The following is a 20,987-nucleotide window of genomic DNA, read 5'->3' as shown; positions in this document are numbered from 1 at the left end:
AGTGAAGTAAGCATCACAACTCTGTGTTTCTATCAGCGATGGTTGTGCAAAACAATAGTTTTGCTTGATGCACTTTGGACCTGCTTCAGTTCACCTGCAGCGGCGTTGACCTGCGGAGCTGCATCAGTTCAGGGCTCAACATCAGCATGGACAGCGTGAACCCCTGCCACGCCGCCTCCCTCAACTACAGCCTGGACGCACGGCACACGCCCTGCGGCGAGGGTGCCCTCGTCTGCAACTTTCCTGAGGTGAACCTTCGTAACCTCCTTTGAAATGACTCAATTAGCTGCCACTGATTAAATAGACTTTAATCACCAAAATCTAGTTGATGCCCCCTCAAAAAATCTCATCTGTGGATTGTAGCGGATCAAACTTGTAGCTTGACTTTAGTGCTACAGAATCTTCCAGTTAAAGATCTTTTAGGAGCAAACTCAATAGAATAGAGTAGAATAGAAGTTTTTAGGGTAATTTTAAAGCTGATTGTCCTCTCAGATCATAAAAATTCTAGTTATTTTAGGGGCCTTTTAATTATGATTATGCCATTTTTTAGCCAAAAAACATAGTTTCTGCAGACCGGCAGGAGTTCATTAGAAATGAGCCTCTTAAGTTGTGGGCTGGACCATTGGTGCAGAGAAACCACATCCCACTTCTGGTTTCTGCGAGTGCTCCGTTTACATGCTCTCCTCCTGGCTTACAGCCCCCACCCTAACATTACTGCTGCATCAAAAATAGTAAGCAGTTGTACAGTTTTGAGCCAGCTTGGATGAAGAGAACAAAGCTGTACATGGATGCATCCAAATGCAGCGGAGCAGGGAGCTTGTAGCCTACCGACTGTCGCTATTACTACAGTGTATTTTCTACATCACAAAGTATTAATACTCCTCATGAATGCTCTCCCCCTCAGTACTTCTCGTCCTGTGTGCTCCTGAGCCTGCTGGCCTCCTCCGTCTTCCTGCAGATCAGCAGCATCGGCAAACTCTTCCTCATGCTCTTCATCGAGCTGCTCTACCTTCTGATCATGGAGGTGCCCAAAGTGAGCCTGTTTGACAACCAGGACCTGCTGGTCATGGCAAACGCCTTCACTTCTCTGTGAGTCTCATTCGTTTTCTTTCTTTCTATGCTTTTCTTCAACGGTTGGATAAAGGTACTAACCTCTGAGCTTCTCCTCTCTGTTCTCCTCCTCACAGCAAACACACGAACGGGACAAGGTGAGTGTATCATGGCGGAGCACTGTCATCTGTTCAATCTGCACACAAATATAACAACAATGAGCTGCCGGCAACAGATGATGATTATGATGATAATGAGGCAACATCCAGACGGCAGCCGGCTTGAGTTACAACGATGCTGCTGAATTTCTCCTCAGGCTTTTGTTTTTGCTATCTGGGCATGATTGTTTTGGGCAGCTTTGCCTCAGCATAAACCTCTGAAAAGTTCATACATTCATGCGTGTGTTTGTGTGTGCGCTAACCTCCAGCTGTGTGGTAGACACCAAGGTTCCTCTGAAGATCATGACCCCTGTGGTGATCACGGTCTTCGTGCTCGCCCTCTACCTGCACGCTCAGCAGGTGGAGTCCACAGCCAGGCTGGACTTCCTCTGGAAACTGCAGGTTGGTTGAAGGATGCAAACTGATTGTTGCCAACGACAAACCTGACATGAAGGTTTTTTATCCTGGAAATGTTTCAATCGACCTTTTGTGTGATGACTAAACTTACAAACCAAAGTACTGATTTAATAGACGTTGTTCCTTTGAAATAACAAAAGCAAATTGTTATGTATTCTGTAATTAAGATTTGCCTTTCAAGATGAAATGCTTATTTGCATTCCTGTATTTTCTTGAATACATATCTCCCAAAAGTACAACTTATCCTCCTTTTTTTTCATGATATATTTTCTCAAGTTTTTCAAGTTAAAAATTGGCCAATCAGATGCCTCAATAATAGCATGTAGCTTTCTCTGGCCTCCACCCCAAAAGTTCAAAGCGTTTGGTTGATAGATTATCAGACAAATCACTGCCTGCTAACATCATCTGGTCCCAAAACGGTGAAATCGGGCGATATCTGCACCGCGGGAAAATGGCGACTTAATTGACTTCATTTTGTTGGAACCCAGGCTTTTTTTTGTCCATCTCTATTCATGTGAACAAATTACTGCTTTGATTTACAGCTTAATTCTAACATTGTAATCCATATAACTTTATTTAAATAAAAATCCTCCCACTTTTTTTTATTTTTTTTTACCGGCTTCATCTTTTGTGTTTGACATCACCATCTTAGACATATTGGCTAATTCTCAAATCTACTTTTGATAGTTTTTCTGTTTCTCATTACTAGGGATGCAGCGATTCACTTTCCTCACGATTTGGTTCAATTTTTTTGGTCACATGTTTGTTTCTGTTAATTTATCATTTTTGTATTATAAAACTACAAAAACCTAAATAAAAAAATAGAAAAATACTTTTTAAAAATGTTGTTAACAAGCAAGTAACAATAATGAAATGCCTTTCCACTGGTCTATGCTAATCCTGATGTAAGGGAATAAAACAATAAATATGAAATCAGTCATAAATTTAGCTCAACAATTCTTCAGTAAGGGTTCACTTTTCCCACGATACGGTTCAGTTTTATACCAAAAATGGTGGCATCCCTACTGATCACCCTCACTTCTTCAGGCCACGGAGGAGAAGGAGGAGATGGAGGAGCTCCAGGCCTACAACCGTCGTCTGCTCCACAACATCCTTCCTAAAGACGTGGCTGCTCACTTCCTGCAGCGCGAGCGGCGTAACGACGAGCTCTACTACCAGTCTTGCGAGTGCGTGGCCGTCATGTTCGCCTCCATCAGCAACTTCTCTGAGTTCTATGTGGAGCTGGAGGCCAACAATGAGGGAGTGGAGTGTCTGCGGCTGCTCAATGAAATCATAGCAGACTTTGATGAGGTAACCGTGTAAATCAGTACCTGCTCTCTGTGGGCTTTTTTAACCAGTGATTTATGTTGTATGAAAACCACTTGGCTGGAACTGATTTCAATATAATGTGTGATTTATGCAAGTCAAACATTTTCAGAAAACCAATGGAAATAATCTTTAAATATGTAATAAAATCATTTTCTTCTCGAAGGAAAGGTGTTTGTTAAAATTGGCCATCTTTGGTTCACTTCTCAAACCAACCCCATGTTTCTGCATTAGATCATCAGTGAGGATCAGTTCCGCCAGCTGGAAAAGATCAAGACCATCGGCTCCACCTACATGGCGGCCTCAGGCCTCAATGACTCCACTTACGACAAGGCCGGACGCTCACACATTCGAGCCATGGCAGATTACGCCATGAGGATGATGGACCAGATGAAATACATCAATGAGCACTCCTTTAATAACTTCAAGATGAAAATAGGTGTGCATCCCATAGCTGCTCTGTTCCTTCAACCAGAATTACAGCAGCTTCAGTCCAGGACAGACACATAATGTTATATTACATCTAAGAATAAATGCTGCCTCCCATTTTTTTCCTTTTTTTTATAAAGAAGGAACATTGTGACATTTCGTGTCAATTTCCTTCCATAGGTCTTAACATTGGCCCTGTGGTTGCCGGGGTGATCGGGGCCAGAAAGCCTCAGTACGACATTTGGGGGAACACGGTAAACGTTGCAAGTCGCATGGACAGCACAGGGGTCCCAGAGAGAATCCAGGTAATCATAGCTGTTACTTTGACATTTAGGTGAATATCTCAGATTCTTTCATGATTATTTAGCTTAGTTACTAAAGGTAAATAAAACATTCTTAAAACTTTCTTTTTTTGTTTTAAAAAAAAAAGTATTTTGTTGTAGTCTATTTTGTCTTTAAAAAAGGAAATCTACACCTCATTTTCAATAATGGATTAACACAAAATAACAGAAAAAACTTTCAATTTGAAGCTATTTGATTTTTTTTTAAGCTTGTGTCAAGTAAAACAAATCAAATTAAAGCATTTTTTGATAATGTTATTTAAAAAACATTCTTACTTTTTCTTGTATTTATTGCTCTGAAACAAGTGATGCGAAACAACTTTATTTAGATCAGTGATCAAAAGTTTAAAATGTGGGTGTTTTCTGTTCCCATAAACCAAACAAAAACACGTCTAAATGTAAAAAAATCACAAGATGAATTAGATAAATTTTTGCCTCTGCAATTGTTTTGTATGGAAGCTGGCCTATCGAGCTCTTTTACCCCCTTTTTTCATGTGATAATTATATCTACTATCACATTATCACCAGTTTGTTTTCTCTTGATAATGACATGCACTTTTTGTGACCAAAAAAAAAAAACTTGTGATGACGAGATAGTAGATATCGTTATCATGAGAAAACGGGGAAAATGAAGAAACTTAGATGTTTTCATAAGAAAATAGGCAGAGGGGAAGAAAGGTAGATACCATTATCACGAGATAACGAGAAAAAAAGAAGTAATTATCACAAGATAGAGGGAAAAAAAGAAAGGGGATGTCGTTATTGTGAGTCAACAGGAAAAAAAAGAAAGGTAGATGTCATTATCACAAGATAACAGGAAAAAGGTGGATGTTGTTATCACGAGATAACGGGAAATAAATGAAGGGTAGATGTCGTTATCATAAGAAAATGGGAGAAAAAAAACAAAAGGCAGGTGTCGTTATCATGAGATAACGGGGAAAAAAGAAAGGGGGATGTTGTTATAACGGGAAAAAGAAAAGGTAGATATCATTTTCATGAGAAAACGGGGTACCAGAAAGGTAGAAGTTGTTATCTCGAGATAACAGACAAAAAAGAAAGCTAAATGTTGTTACAATCAGAAAATGGGACAAAAAGTAAAGGTAGATGTTACCAAGAGATAACAGGAAAAATAGTAAAGGTAGATATATTATCACAAGATAACAGAAAAAAAGAAAGGTAACATGAAAAAAGAAAGCTAAATGTCGTTATCATGAGATAACAGGAAAATACTAAAGGTAGACGTTGTTATCAAGAGATAAAAAGAAAGGTAGATGCCATTTTCATGAGAAAGAGAGAAAAAAGCAAAATAAGACTTTCACAACTTTTGTATTTTTGACTTGAAAGAAGCAGTGACATCTATTTACTGTAACATTTCTATATAAACCTATATAATAGTTTCACAAAATGTATAGGTTTTCTAAAACGTTTTATTTTCAGAAAATAATTAAGAGAATGTTAATATGTGTATAGCCATTTACCGTGATATTCCTTTAACTCCAATATTTTATTTTCAAGAAACATATTTAATGTTTTTAGTCTAGATTTGATCAATAATTTTTAATTTAAAGTCACATCTCCATCCACTTTTATTTGCAGGTGACAACAGATCTTTACCAGGTACTGAGCTCCTACAACTACACACTGGAATACAGAGGCGTGGTCACAGTCAAGGGGAAAGGAGAGATGATGACCTACTTTCTCACCGAAGGACCCTCGAGTTAACCTTTACTAAGCGGTAAACCGATGGGACGCGACCCTGAGGACATCAGGTCTCTCATAGCTTTCAGCGGACTGAGTTATCCCGGAGTGTGCGGTTGTCTTCAAATCCCTCCTTGCACGTGATGCCAGTCAGGATGAGAGCTCAACCTCAGGAGGGTTTCCGGAGCGCTACAGGGCGCGCTCGCTTGCCTTTTAGACCAAAGATGTCCAATCAAAACAAGATTTAACCACCTGCGTCCTGAAGGAAGAACTCCTACGTGCCAGCTTTGATAGAAAGTTTTGGACAAACCTGCAGGGAGACATGTCACCTCCTTTTCTTTCTCTCTGTTGTGTATGTACATGTAAAACCCCGAAGGCTCTTCGTACTCTTCATCAAACACTTGTCAATGTTGTGTTGTTCGGCTACAAACCTCACTTTTCTTCCACATGATGATTTCAACTCAGTTATTAATAATCTAGATAAAAAAGAGCCACAGTAAGCTTTGCCTTACTTGTCTTAACATTACATGAAATGCGCAGTATTTATGGAAAGCTTCCCATATCAATACCTGCAACCGAAAAAGGATGTCACTGAAGAGCTTTTCTAATCTTGAAGTTTTTGTATTTTGGACTTTGGATCTCCAACCTTGTGAAAGATTTTCCAGATTCTATATTTTGTAAGTTCATATATTAGAGAGCTTGTCTATAAACTCTAGTGTTTTCAGGTGTAGATACTTCAAAGTTATTTCAGAGTCTCACTGCGATATTGCCTGATCCTGGTGTCACTTCAGAGATGTTTTTTTTTTTATTTTGTAAGTGGAAAGTCAACACTCCTCGAGTTCTCCTCTTGAATTTTTGATCTACAGGAAGTCAGCTGTTGGTTGAGTAAACATTGCAGAAGTGAAGGAATCAGCCTGATCCAAGGCTCAGTTTCCGTGACCGATCAGAGGACTTTAAACGCATCACACTCGATGCTTGAAAAGCCATTTTGCACTGTTGTGCTTTGTTTCGCCTGCTCTACAGCCCCCCTCATTTGCTCCACCAGATGGTACGACCCAATGAATGTCCAATGATCTCCGATGAGGCCTTGTTAATACGGACTCTGACAAAGTTGATGATGTTCATCCTCTGGACAGAGCACATGCAGAAATGTGCACTTTTATCTGCTGTTCTTCAGTTTTTCTTCCATGTTGTGTCATTACTAATCACAAAAACACACTAATACCGCTATGATTCTACCAAAACCCTACAGCTGCTACACTTGGTTTGGGTTGAATAAGAGAACAGTAATAAATAAATGAATGTCTGGACAATTTTTGTCCTAGAAACACAATATTCAAACTCTCCTGCATTATATTTATACTTTTGTCATGATTAAAAACCCAAACCTGTTGCTTTGGAGTTCAACTTAAATATGAAATAGAATTAAAAGTTAATTTGAAAAACAAAAGTTTGGGACTATAGGATGCGGATGTTTTACTGCAGTTAAACTAAGGTCATTTCAAAGTTCTACAATTGTCAAAAAAAGTGTCTAAACCTTTATTTGTATCAAATTTTTGAACACAAACTCTGATTGGCCAAGTGTTCTGACCTCTCAGAGCCTTTCTGTACTTTCAATTAGGACTATTGACCTTTTGGTTGTATGCAGTTTCAAAGTTCATGCAGCATTTTGAACTAAATAAAGATATTTTTAAAAAATATATTGACCTGGTTGAATTTTATTCAAAGTGACACATAAAAACAGCAAACTTTTGCAGTGTCTTTTATTACCTTAAAGTAAAATTGTAATAATTTAAAAGACTATGTTTTTCGGATAACACATTCATTGCTTAATTTAATGTGCTAGATCAAGTATTAAAATTCCAGGTATAAATCTTGATTTAGGATAGCATATTAAAACAAAAACTGAATTACAATTTAGCCATTGACCAGATCAGATTATGGGATTATTTTGTATTTTGATGTCGGTATAAAATTAAAATAGCATTACTTCTCCTTTAAAAAGCTTTTTTTTGGTTTTTCTGCCTCTTGTCTTATAAAAAGAAACATGCAAATGTCTCTGGAGATGAAAAAAACCAAAGGAAGTCAGTGGTGGTTAACCCTTTGTTTGTCCTTTACACTGTACTGTACGGCTGCAGCCTCAGCCTCACCTGAAGCGCCGACTCCATTCCCTCCGTCTGACGTGTTGAATGCTGTGCTGCACTGTGCCAACACGAGGCCGTTCGGTTTCCTTTCTGTCTGCTCCGTCTGCATGGATGTCCCACTGCCGAGGTCATTTGGAGAGAAGCACAGATTAGGAATGAAGCTAAAGAATCTTTTATAACTTTTTAACTCTAATTTTTTCTTTTCTGCAGCTATGGATCAGAATGTGTCACAAAAACAGCTCCAAACAGAAACATGGGGGTTGTTTTTATAATACTCGATGTCTTGCTTTTTTTTTTATAAAGGTAAAATAAATTGAGATTTTTTTTAAACGATGCCTGGGTTTATTTCATGTTTTTTTACTAGTCAATTTACTGAAAATGAAGAAAGAGGCTGCTCCAGCATGAGCTGCATTTCCATGATGGTGTTATCGTTTGAGGATCTTTTGCAGAATTGTTCTAAATCTCAGAATGTACTCACGTTAAAGCTGTTGTTGAAGCTCACCAACAGATGGCAGGAGCATCGCATCACTCCTGCTTCAACAGCATCTTTACTTTCACGGCTAAAGGGGAGAAAACAAGTTCCAGTTCTGATGAGAAACCTTCCAACACCGTTTTACCGTTTTACTGTCTGTATTTAGGAGTTTTTTGGTGCAACTGTCTATTAAACTAAACCTCAATCATTTCTCAGTAAATGCTTTTGCATTACATGTACAGAAAGCAGCAGTTTGGAATTCTTCAATGAGTCAATTTTAAAATCCGACTTAAAAGAATGAAAACCAAATGAAGAAATATATTAACTTGGTGTGTTTTTAAATTTCAAAAGAATAATTGGTATAAAATAGATCTTTAAATCGGTGCAAGTATTTCATAATCCTGAACATGTGATGGGTTTTTATGAGTGACTACTAAAAATGTTTTATTATATAACAATTTTAGTGACTGGTATTGATATGTTTGATGTATTAAATACAAATTTACAAAGAGAGCTTAAACAATTTCAGGGGCCTGAAGCTATTTTAGAAATGTCTGCATTTGAAATAAAAAATATACTTTTGATAAGAAATTTGAACCTGATATTTAATAAAAATACTGGCAAAATTTTCCTTTTTTTAAGAGACAATGAATTCACAGTTAAGACAAGAAAGTGGAGTGATGCATATATAGAGAAGGTAGAATTTAACTACAAGATCTTCTTGTTTTAATTATATTATAGTTTTATAAAATATGTACAGGAAGCTTAGTGACAAATCTCTAAAAGAATGTTTTCAATAATGTTTTTAGAAACTTAGACTTTAAGGTAAAACTAAGAACTTGTTTAATTTTTGCTGTACCCTTACAAAAGATCTTTATTAACCCACCGCGAAAAACAAAACAATGAACACATTTTTTTTCTCTTTCTTATTGCCTTAGATGAATTCCCCAAAGGAATATGGAATTAAAAACATTTAGAGCTGATTTCTGGTGAGCAACATAAACTAGTGCTGTTTTATTTCATTTTTTTTACTTGTATGTTACTTTAGGGGTTCCGTAGAGTTCTACACAGACTCAAATTATGTACTCTGTCACTTAAAGAGTTGAGACAAATTGGGGGGATGATTACGCTTGCCCTTACCCTCGTTTTAAGAAAAAAATGTCAAATTTTCTGTCTTACAAGAAAATTATCAAGACCGTTTTTTTTTTAATTGGAAAATAATCTTAGGTTGAGAAAACATCTTAGAGACTAGAATTGTATTTTTTGTCAAAATCAGAATTTTTTGGTAAGATTTATTGTTCTTACCCCATTGCGGTATCTGCCACTGGGGTAAGAATTTTTGATTTAGCACATTTTAATTTTTTGCAGTGTAAGGTCGTCCACATTCTTTCACTATATAGAGCTCTATTGTGTTTTCAATATTTTGTACAGCTGTCCAATTCTACAATCCCCAAATCGAGTGCCCTGGAAGTCTCTCCGAAAAAACAATCTCACTAGATTGGTGAAGATAGACCACAATGCATTGCGTTTGAACAATGTTTGTGATTTTTTTTTTTATTTAATTTGTTTTATTTATAAACCATGCAAATTTTAATCATCAGAACACTGTTAATACATAAACAGTCTTCTTAAAATGCTCGAATTTATTAAGTTTTTACTTTGTGAAATCAGTGACATAATGTTTGTTTTTTGGAAAAAAAAAGTGAGCTTAGTCCTAAAATCCAGAGCACTAGATAGTCCCACAATACAAAGTTTTTTATTTTTTAGTAGTTATGGTTTGGGGTAGGGTTTTGTACATAGCCTAAGAAGGAAATTATTTTGGGGGTTATTAAATAAAATTATTTTATTTCCCATCCTGAACATAGTAATATCACTTAACTCAGTTTAGATCATGAATCACATCTGTAGATGAGCTTCCATAGACACACGTTCACATTGTGCATGAAGTCACAAGAGAAACCTGTGATTTTAATATACAGAACTCAGGATTTGTGTGTCCACTTTAATATTTTCCTACAAATATTTTCAACAGTGAAATGTCCACTAACTTTATACCATCAAACATAGATAACAGTTATTAAATACAATCAGAAAGTGAAATAAATATAAGCACAAATTTATCATCATCTGTGTGAAAGTGAATGCTTCAAAAGTCAGTGTTTAAAATATAACAGTTTGTGTTTATTATCTTGAAACTAAATCTTGTTTTTAACTAATTAATTGTTCTAAATATTAAGACATATGAAGGATTTTACTTCATTTTTCCAAAACTATCAAAAAAGGCACATTTTAGGTTATTTAAGGGTTGATTTTAATTATCCAATGGGATTTAAATCAAAATCTATGATGAATTTAGCCGTCTTTACATCAAGTTTTTTTATTTTTCCAAGTTAAAGTAGTTTGATTCTTACTTTTAGTTTCTTTTTTTATCAGAGGGGAAAGTAATGTAAATTTAGTCTCATTCTAATATCGCTGAACAAAAATTTGACATTTTTTGTATAATTGTATTTTGACCTTTTGCCTTATTTGATTTGTGTTACAAATTTTTAGACAAATATATTTGATTTTCTTAATTCTTAGCATTTGGAGTTTTTCAAAACAACCACACAACAAATGGACAATAATATCTCCTAAAGAGGATGATGAAGAATTGAGTCAGTGAGAAAAACTCCAAAAGCTTCAGCAGTTCCGTGAGAAGAGACATTAAGTCATGTAGGTGTGGCCTTGCTGCTGGAAGCTGGACAAATCTCAGAATAATAATGAATAACATGGGACTTCTGGTTCCTGCTATCCTCTGGCTAAACTGTCCGGCTGATGCCAGATAGACGTGGCATGAAGATATAATGTTAACTTATTTAAAAGGAAAATGTTCCAATCTTAGTGTGGATGTGGAGTTAAACTATGAAGGAATGACGCAATTCTCTCAAATGATGCCTGTTAGGATTTAGTGGAAAGCCAATGCTGTCATTTCCTGAACAAATATCACATTAACTGAAAGGAAATGTGACTTTTCATCACAGTTAATGCACTGCATGAAGTGTGAAAGATGTTTTGTGGTCATAAATAGATGACTTATCTGATGGAAGCCAGAGGCAGACTGAGGACGAACATTACTTCTCTGCTTCTTCATTCTAGGCAAACATTTATAAACATATATGTAACTTCTTCCACTTAATGTTACAGCAATAAAGCAACATATAACAACTGAAAAAAAGATTTTTATTTGTCTCAGTGCAACAACGTACAATCAAATAAAACTTAGAGGCACATTTAGGGCAGCATTCCAAATGTTGAAATAAAGGGTTGGAGAAAATAAATAATAGTAAAAGATGAAATGTGAAAAAAATCAAATTTAGATTTTTGTCCAGATTAAAGGAAACTTGAAGAGTTTATATTTTTATTTTTATATTTTTTGCATTAAATGGTGAGAATGAGGATATCTCCACTTTTATAAGTGAATCTGGAAGAAAACCCTGCCCTTTTTTAATGACAAAAAAGGACAAAAGACAAAAAGCTATCAGCAATGACTGGAATATCTGACATATTTTTTTTGTTTTTCTAAAAAAAAAAAAAAAAAAATTCCCAGAAAGGAGTTTTTGTATTTTGACTGACGATACATCAATTATCTAAAAGGTGGAAAGACTGAAGCTGTAGGGTGAAAGCTGGAAATAAACTGAAATATAAAAAATATATATAAATAAAACTATTTTACATGGGTACTTTGGACTGTAAAGTGAATAATTGGGGGTGTGTTTGACAATATCACGATTCCCAGGTCACAATACAATGTGTATAGTGATATATCCCAAGACTGAGCAAGGACAGTTTTTGATTATTTTAAGATTATTTAAGAGTATGACTTGTAAAAAAAAACTCTACCTGAATATTAATTAGCTGTAATAAAATTGTAAAATTAATTTGATCCAATGATCACAATGTTATCTCAAAAACAAGTTGTTTTTACCCAAGCAATTTTATGGTGTAGTAAATAATTTAAATACCACCATGTCTGCATTTTAAAGCAATACAAGTATCACCAAATAAGTATTGTGATATTTTGCCGAATTGATTTTTCTCTACACTCCTAGTAATAATAACATTAAAATAATTGAAATGTTGGTGTGTTTTGCCTCCTACATACTTGTTTTGTGAAGAGAGCAACCATTTGTAGCTGAAAAGACACTTTTTTTAAACCAGTACCTTTTTTTGGAGTTTGTGTCAAGTCAAATTGTGTCAGTGTTATTTTAGTATCAGAAAATGAAAACCTAAAATAAAATTAGTTTAAAAAAATTAACATCTAAAAAAAAATTTTTTAGAGTGATTCTTTTAGAGTAAATTTTGTTTTTAATCTTTCATTTAATAATCTCACATAAAATGACTCCAGAGGATTTTTGTTAATGTTATAGATGTCTGGACTAGGTGGGTCCAAAAAAAAAAAAAACAGTCTGGATTAAGGTTAAGATCTTCAACCCTTTATTTAGACTAAATGTACTCAAACAAAACTTTATAGATGCAGAACTATGTCATAACAACTCAAACTATGTCCTTTATTTTAGGATTGCTTTAATTATTCTCAGCTCAGTTGAGTCTCTACACAATTGTTTCTGTTGACACGCAATCATGTAAAACACATTTTTATCACACACTCGCCCACATTTGCAATAATGTAATTTTTCTCTTTGGAGTTTGGTTGTCATGTTAGTTTTTGATCTTGTTGTATCATAAATTAGATCAGCAGAAAGTGAAATCTTTGCATGTAGAACAAGAACAGTGACAGCAAGAAAAAAAAACTGAATTCAGACGGGGTAAAACAATGAATTGTTGTCATAGAGGTGAGCTTGTAAAAACTTTAGTCCAATAAAGTCCTGAAGTGGATTCAACTCCAAAATAAGTGTTCTCTCCAGTGATTCAGGCTCTTGTTCTCCTGATCTGTGAGGGCGGAGCTTGCCGTTTCCCATGATCTAGTCCGTCTGTCCGGCTTCGTTTGTTCCCGTTCGTCAGACGTTATAGTCTGGTGATTTTCCCAAGGGTTGCCTGAGTCTGATTTGCAGGGTCATGAAGGCCCCCACTGCCACGTGGAAGAGGATCTGCCAAACGTTCCTCAGTTCATACAGATACATGTTGGACAGACATATGAGTGCGAACGCCAGGAAAGATTTACTGTTCCTCCAGACGGAGAAGTAGGCGAACAGGTAGCACTGAAAAAGGAGAGCGGTAAAAAGATTATTCCAATCCCGCGCGACCAAAAACAGCCATTAGATGACTCTCGTTTCCCTCGCCTGTCTGTCAAATTACAGTGTTCCATTAAGTATCGCGAGCCGAAACGAACGAGCTGATGAAAATGTTTTAAAGGGAAAACGTTGGCGGCGAGTGGTGCATGTTTGTCTAACTGGCAAGCTGCTGAGCTGTAAAGTGCAGGGCTGTTAGTCAGCCGGCGATGGGCTGCGCTCACCGCAGACTATCACTTACCTGATACAGACAGGCAGCTGTGCCGAGGAAGAAGGCAATCACATAATTAAAGTCTTCATCATCATTCTAAACAATGCAAGAAAAGGCACAATGAAAAGAGCTCGCATTCATTCAAGAGAAACTAACACAACAGCTGCATTTACAAGAGGCTCAAATCCCATTTACATTGTTTTGTGATTTCTTGTGTCACTTTCTCGTCTGTTTAGGAGCATTTTTTACCTGCAGGACGCTCTCTATAGCATGGACTCCTCGAAGCAGGTTCAGCCCTCCACAGAGGACGCTCAGCACACAAGATATGACGCCTGGAAGTGTCACGGGCTCCAGCATCTGTGTGGGAGCTGAAAGAAAGTCAAACTCTAAATGCAGTCATCCTGCAGCTTTTGTGATGCCACCCCCTCAGGAAAAGTGATTATTGATTTAAAAAAATTTGAAAAAATGAAGGTATGCACCCATGAAAACAAAAATGCAAGTTTGACCGGCTTGAATTCCAGGACTTCCTGGCACAGAAAAAATAATTGATGGGCCACGACTATCAGATTCAAGCTTCCTCCCTCAGGACAAAATGATTTATGTTCATAGAAAAGTGAGACTGGCAAAGTCTGTAGAAAATAAAAGCTTTTTGTTAGGAGAAACAACACAAGTTTAAAAAAAAAAAAAAAACCTGAGGTGATGTTTCATATAACAGGATTGTTTGTGGAATATTCAAGGGAGAGGAAGTCCTGGAACAATATAAGCTTTAAAACTAAACATCCGATTTCCCGACATACAATATTTGTTTTTAAGAAAAGGGGGAAAAAACACTCAACATTCTCCCATCAGAACAAAAATATCACAATAGTAGTCAAAACTTGTTCAAACGTTTTTGGTTTGACGCATCGAGTGTTGTGATGTAACAGTGCAGCACAATATGTGTGAATACAGAGTCAGCCAGGATGGTTCCAATACACAGTTTTTTAAAAAAAGGTCATCTGGACTTAATAGAATAAAAAAAAAACTAAGTCCAGAAAACTTTTCTGCAGTGCAGTAAAATGAGAAACTAGAGAAAATGTTTTTAACCAACTCTATAATTTATGTGGGGCACAAATAAAGTACAAAGAGTGTAAAAAATATATAAGAAAATCCTCAAAGGGGCAAAAGGTGTGAGGAACAAAAACTTGCTTCTAACTACCTAAATATTTAATATGTTTTTAGAAAAATAGAACCAAAATATATTTATCTTTATAAGGGCTGTAGATCGTTACTTAGACAGTGATCCCATTCACAGATCAAACCACGACTCTATAACTATTTAAAATACTGTGTTTGAATGGTTGCTATATGTACGTTTTTTTTTTTTACTGGATGCATAAAAAGTAAAATACTAAAAAAACTTCAGAAAAAGAAAGCAATGATATTTGTTACTTGAAAAAATGTCACACGCAAACGCTTTTCTCTCAACCTCCAGGTTAACTTCAGCAGTAAACAAAGCATAAATATCACTGTAGCTTTGTAGAATTTTACACTAAATCCTGAAAAATGTTCTCCACACTCTTCAGACTGCACTTCCAGTGATTAGATGACAAGAAGACAGTAAACAAAGACGAAACAACTAAATAAAAATAACCTTAAACGATTAGAGTAATTGAATCTAATCGTTTCCATCAGACCTCTTTTATAAACTGACTTTCATAATGAATTTCATTCTGAATTCAAATGCAAATTCTTTGTCCTGCAGGTAGACAATCTTTTGAGGTAATGTAATTGATCCTGAGATTTTTGTAATATTCTTAATTTCATATTCAATAAATCTTGTTAAACAAACAGTCAGCTATATTTAAAAAAAATGAATTGTCAACATTTAAGTTTGTCAGTAAACTCAAATTTTGATTTCTTTTTTTCATGTACAAAAAATATGGAGAAAAAAATAGTATCACCCCAGATTGTGAATAACTTTGGATTTGTGTGTGTGTAATTCTTGATTTGTGTGCAACTTAGAGGAAGTGATGAGAATAGAGAAACTTTATGGTTGAGTGTTATAAAAAAAAAAAATTAAAAAAAAAAACATATTAGGACTTTTTTATATTATTTACTGGGGTATATCTGTGGGAAAACTACAGATACTATTCACAATCTAAGCTCAAAGCGGCTGTTAAGAGAACTGATGACCCAGCATTCTAGCAGCACTTAAACGCATCACAATTCTTGGAGACGTGAAAAGAGTCTCACATCAGATTTGTGCGTAAATGTGGTTTGTTGTGTGTGCAAGAAGAAAATTGAGCATAGTTTTTAAAGATTTGTGTGTAGAGTTACAGTAGTTTCAAGCTGTTGTAATTTTAATTTGTGCAAGTGTAAATTACATTTTGTATTTTTTGTACTTAATAACTAAATATATTGTATGAGTTACAAATCAGGGATTATGCACACACAAATCCAAAGTTACGCACAAATCAAGAATTACACACGCACAAATTGGGGTGATACTATTTTCTCAACAAAGAAAAACACTTGATAGTTTTACTTTGAAAATGAGGACCTTCACCCACATTTTACTGTGAAGGTTTATTTACTTCCAGTTAAAGTAGCCCAAACGGTTTATATACTTAAAATCCAACATTATTCTGCAATTTTATAGCAATAATTAATCTTCCTGAAGTGTACTTTTACTATACATTACTGTATTTATAAAAATATCAAGAATCAGCAATCTTAGACGTCGCAAATACTCGTTTTTTTCTGGAACCAATCGCAAATATCGAACTATTCAGGCACTTGTCACAGCACTAATCTTTATTGACTGATTTTGGTCCAAAAGGAGACTAGTTTAACAGTAGATGATGTACCCTCTTGAGAGTTAAAACATAAATTGAGGGAATACCTGGAAAGAAATCTTCCTCTACTATTATTAGCAGTTTTCACCTGCTTATGTAGACGGTACTTATCACAGATGAGCTTAACGGCTCAAGTCCTACCTATGCCTTTGTACTTCGAAGGGGTGTGCACCGAGAATCCGTTGATAGCCTGCAGATCTTCAGGGGAAAGCTGATAGGGCGGCCGCAGCTTAATCTCTGTCTGCATGTCAGCCAGGTTGATCTTGGTAGACAAGGAACGAGGATTGTTGTAGCGCTGCTTGGTCTTCTGGATGAAAGTGTCTGGGGAGAGACGGCAACAATGTGAAACCTGCCTGTGAGACATAAAACAACAATTGAAGTACAGCCAAATATCAAATTTAGGTGAAAAAATGCTGATTAAAAATTATTATTTAAAAAAAAAGGTAAATTATTTGTGTTTTATTTTAAGGAACTTTCAACATGTCAGCTGTGGCTAATATAAACTTGATTTTTGAATCCAGGTTAGTGAAAAAAAAAAACTAAACACAAAGGTAACATGTTTCCATAAATGTGCTCATAAAGTGACAGAATAAATGTTTACAACAAACTTGTCATTTTCACAAATTAAACGTATATATTTTAGTAATCGAAATATGAACACAGTTGACAAATCTTCTCCCAAAAACAATTGAAATATTTATTTTTAAGGGGATGATCTACAGAATTATCAAAACTGAACGTTTTATGTCATTCGATTAAAATTTCATTTTAAATTCATTTCTATAATCTTAAGTTAACTAGAATTATGGATTTCTTGCCATGTTTGTTACATTAGTATTGATGAGTAGAAACCATTTTATGAATGTGAACAAAAACAATATGTCTGCAGGTGATGTGAAACGCCTTGAGACTGACCAAATTCAATGAAGGAGTATGGCCGCACGGCGCTGCTGATACGTTTGGGGTCATAGGTGACGATAAACTCCTTCTGTAGTTCGTCCAGGAAGCAGAATGCCAGCACATTTGGATAATTTGCAGTGCAAACCATCAGATATCCAACACCCAGAGAGCTTGTGAAACTAGAACCCACAGAACATACAGAAAACATTGTTATTATCAGTGCATTTCATCAAGGAGAAACACAGCTAATATTCTGATTATAATGTAGTTATAAACTGTTCTTTCTCACTACACCATGTTTACTGCATTTGTCATTTTGGCGAAAACGTTCAAACTTTTCCCCGCTGTGGGCAGTTAATTTTACCCCTCGTAACATGTGGGGATTTTGTCTTTTATTCCTTTCACCATGAATTTGATCATGTCTGATCTGCATTAGAGTTCAAGTGAGAGTTCATGCTCGTCAAAAAACCTAACAGTCCAAAGTAAATAACCCTGGTGCAAATCAAACTTGTCACCCACATGAATGTGTCCTTGGTGTTAAAAAAACAAAAAAACAAAGACCAAATAGATGTTTCAATCTCATACTGATTGAAGTAGTAAAGGGCTCTTGACATGACGACAAATAGTCCTTGAATCTAAAATCAACCCTGATGTTATGGGTACAGCAATTCTGACAGTGACACATTATGATGGAAAAGACTTGCTACAAGTTTTTCTTTCATTTTTGACAACACCGACCTAACAGCAAAGAAAAATCACAAAAGACTCAAATATTTGAACTTAACCTTTAAGTTTTGAGCTTTAACTGCGGTGTTAACAATTTTTCAACTATCATAACTCTCCAACTGTTTACGTATTTAACATAATTTCAGTGCATTTGGGAGCGAAGAAAAGTAACTTTGCACCATTATGCAACACTTCAGGTTAGTAAAGTGTTACATATTGGTGTATAGATGATATCCAAAGCCAATTCTCTTTGCATCAGAGTCAACTTGAAGATTTACTTTGTGTCAAAAGGCGTGAGTTATACATGTTACTAACGCAGGGTAAAAAGCTGATATTTTAATGTGAATTTAATGCTTTCACACCCTCCTGATGGGTAAGGCCAAGTCAAAAAGATAAATGAATTGCTTTCTAATGGATAATTCCAAGTTAATCTGAAATCATTCAAACTATATCTTTAACTATATCTAAGAGAAACAGTCTAATCCCTAACATGTAACTCTGCTTTTAAATTCACTCACATTTTATGACACTTTATCTACATTTTGTGAAAAGCTAAAATTAAAAAAGCAAGTTAAATATAAAAAAACATTTTTAAAATCATATTAGAAGGTGAAATAGTTATTGTTTATAAGTGTTATTTTAAGGTTTTAAAGCAGCTGATTTTTTTTCAGTATAAATACTAACAATTTTTTTTTTTAATATACAAATGTTAGTAAATTACTTAAAATCGGTAAAGTACATGATGTTATGGTAACCTAATATTTTTAACAGGTACAATAGGCATAGAATGAGACCTACTTTACATTATATGGTCCAGACTTAAGTGTGCAGCGGTCGGGGAACTGGTTGAGTTTCCTTGATAGACCTTTGAGGTGTCTCTTTGTCTCCTGAAGCTCTTTCTCCATCTCATAATCCGTGGATGCTGAGAGAGGAAGACCGTCTCCAACACGGACCACAGAAGCAAACAACACCATCGACATGTTAGAGCTTTGGATGTCTCAGTACTGATCTGCAAGCAGATGGAAGGAAAAGCAGACACAGATTACATTTGTTGTTTATCCTCTTTGATAATTACAGGTCTTAATTTATTTATCAATCAATCAGGTTTACGCTCCAACTTCATTGTCTGCATGTAAACTTTTATAAGCAGAAATCAGTATTTTCATGTCAGAAATGTTTGCATATTCCAAGTTTTGTCTACTATGTAATTAATTTATAACAAATGATTTCATTTTAAAGCTGAAGCTAAACTTTTATGCTCATCCAGTTCCATTGTCAGAACCATGGATAGCTCCGCAGCAGCGTGAAGACACGCTAAAGAGGAAGTGATTTAACGCCTTCTGTCCCGAAATGCATCTTCCACAGAAATTTGAACATTTTAACTTGAAGTAAACACTTTCCTTCAAAATACACAAATGAGTATTACAGCTGACATAAACAATAGCTCACTTGTTAGCCACACATTTGAGGATAGTAGCTTAGATCTTAAAAAGCAATAAACTCCTACACAACAGAATTGTACACTGAGTCGTTACACACAAGAGATGCAATGTTCAATAATGTGTTTAAAAAGCAAAAAAGTGTGAGTAAAATGCAAAGAAAACGACCAGGATAATCGTCTGGTAAGTAAGCTAGCATTAGCTGCTAGCAAGAGAAGCAAATGCACTGCCATGGCTTTGCTAACTGCTTTAACCAAAGAAAAGTGACTGAATGTAAACTAATTCAATATCGGAGAACTCATATAACTGACTAACAAAGTGATACCTGGTGAAAAAATGTAACATCATGCGAACATATACAGCGTGCAGCTTTAAAACACTCCAGTTCCTCTGTTTACGTGGCTCTGTCGCTGTGCATTGTGGGTAAAGTTCATTGTAAACGTCATCAAGAATGAAAAGGAAAGTATTAGCTAAATTTTACAAATCGAAAATATAAAATAAAATGAAAAAAATATATACAAATTGTTTTTTCTTTTATATTTTAAGGAAACAACCGTATTTGACACACGCACGTGCGCACACATACGATTGTAGTCAATACAATATTACTTGTTTTTTCCTTCCTTGTCAGCTGTTCCCTTCAGGGCTCACTACAGTAAATCATTGGCTTCTGTCTGTCTATATCCTCTGCATCCTCCGTCACACCAACCACCCTCATGTCCCCATTCATTGCATCCATGGTCCTCTTATTTGGGTTTTCTCTTGGCATGTTTCCTGGTAGTTCAAACAACAATGGGCAGCCATGGTGCAAAGGAAGAGTGGTCAACCTATGGTCAGAAGGTCACAGGTTTGGTTGCCACCCTGCCTGCCAACGTGTCGAAGTGTCCTTGGGAAAGACACTGAACCGTACATATGCTCCAAGTGGTTATAGGTTGGACACATCAGAGCTGAAATCAGTGTGTAAATGTTTGTATGCATGAATAAATAGGACTGTTATTGTAAACCACTTTGCATCTTCTAAGAAAGTAAAGAGCTATACAAATATGTGCATGCCACTGACCATAACCCAACCTCAGCACCCTTTTACAAACTCTAAATGTGTCCAAACCATCTAAATCATTCCGGATCATATCCATCCTCTTACTCCCAAAGACAACTTCAGCACCTCCAGCTCTGCCGCCTGTCTCTAATCCAGGGGTCTGCAACCTGCGGCTCCAGAGCCACATGTGTCTCTTTTATCCCTCCTTGGTGGCTCTCTGGGTGAAGAAAAATAAAATAGTAGTTTTCAAAAATGTGGAGATTGGCTAGCAACATGCTAACATTTTTGGCTAATTTGTTATCTGCTGGGGTTTTTAGGCTAATTTAGATTTTAGCTTCTATTTTAGCAACAGACAAACATTTTTGACTTATTTAGTTTACTGATGAATTTTATGCTAATTTGAGGTTTAGCTAATAAGTTAGCAACATGCAGATTTATTTTTTACTAATTTGTTATCTACTGAAGTTTTGGGGGGATAATTTAGAATTTAGCTTCTATTTTAGAACTCGGTTGACTTTTTTGAGTAATTTAGTTTACTGGGGAATTTTAGGCCATTTAGGAGTTCAGCTAAT

At 35.7% G+C, this 20,987-nt stretch overlaps 2 protein-coding genes across 7 annotated transcripts in view; one reads left to right on the top strand and one right to left on the bottom strand.

Moving 5' to 3' along the window:
• Positions 1-7,487, top strand: part of adcy5 (adenylate cyclase 5) — a 78,246-nt gene extending 70,759 nt beyond the window's left edge. For 2 of the 3 annotated variants that reach the window (XM_024286219.2, XM_024286218.2), the window contains exons 14-21: positions 90-248; positions 905-1,089; positions 1,188-1,208; positions 1,478-1,610; positions 2,673-2,936; positions 3,186-3,390; positions 3,561-3,685; positions 5,318-7,487. In XM_024286219.2, coding sequence (XP_024141987.1) covers positions 90-248; positions 905-1,089; positions 1,188-1,208; positions 1,478-1,610; positions 2,673-2,936; positions 3,186-3,390; positions 3,561-3,685; positions 5,318-5,443 — 1,218 coding nt within the window. In that variant the 3' untranslated portion in view covers positions 5,444-7,487. The remainder of the gene's footprint in view (positions 1-89; positions 249-904; positions 1,090-1,187; positions 1,209-1,477; positions 1,611-2,672; positions 2,937-3,185; positions 3,391-3,560; positions 3,686-5,317) is intronic. The other variant, XR_002920734.2, reaches the window with a different exon arrangement.
• sec22a (SEC22 homolog A, vesicle trafficking protein) lies at positions 1,519-19,828 on the bottom strand. 4 transcript variants are annotated; one of them, XM_036209541.1, is made up of 7 exons: positions 19,702-19,828; positions 18,736-18,946; positions 17,227-17,390; positions 16,453-16,632; positions 13,724-13,842; positions 7,570-7,682; positions 1,519-1,604 (listed from the first exon to the last, which is right to left on the bottom strand). In XM_036209541.1, the coding sequence occupies exons 2-7, from the start codon at positions 18,915-18,917 to the stop codon at positions 1,562-1,564; spliced, it is 801 nt and encodes a 266-aa protein (XP_036065434.1). In that variant the 5' UTR covers positions 18,918-18,946; positions 19,702-19,828; the 3' UTR covers positions 1,519-1,561. The 4 variants fall into 4 exon arrangements, with proteins under 4 accessions (XP_036065434.1, XP_024141988.1, XP_024141991.1 ...); XM_024286220.2 differs by lacking the exons at positions 1,519-1,604; positions 7,570-7,682 and adding exons at positions 12,486-13,233; positions 13,505-13,570; XM_024286223.2 differs by lacking the exons at positions 1,519-1,604; positions 7,570-7,682 and adding exons at positions 12,486-13,233; positions 13,505-13,521.
• Positions 19,829-20,987: the final 1,159 nt, after the last annotated feature.

The sequence above is a fragment of the Oryzias melastigma genome, linkage group LG21 (assembly GCF_002922805.2).
Source record: "Oryzias melastigma strain HK-1 linkage group LG21, ASM292280v2, whole genome shotgun sequence".
Classification (NCBI taxonomy): domain Eukaryota; kingdom Metazoa; phylum Chordata; class Actinopteri; order Beloniformes; family Adrianichthyidae; genus Oryzias; species Oryzias melastigma.
The sequence above is the reverse complement of the archived record's forward strand: the minus strand, read 5'-3'. Positions and strand labels throughout refer to the sequence as shown.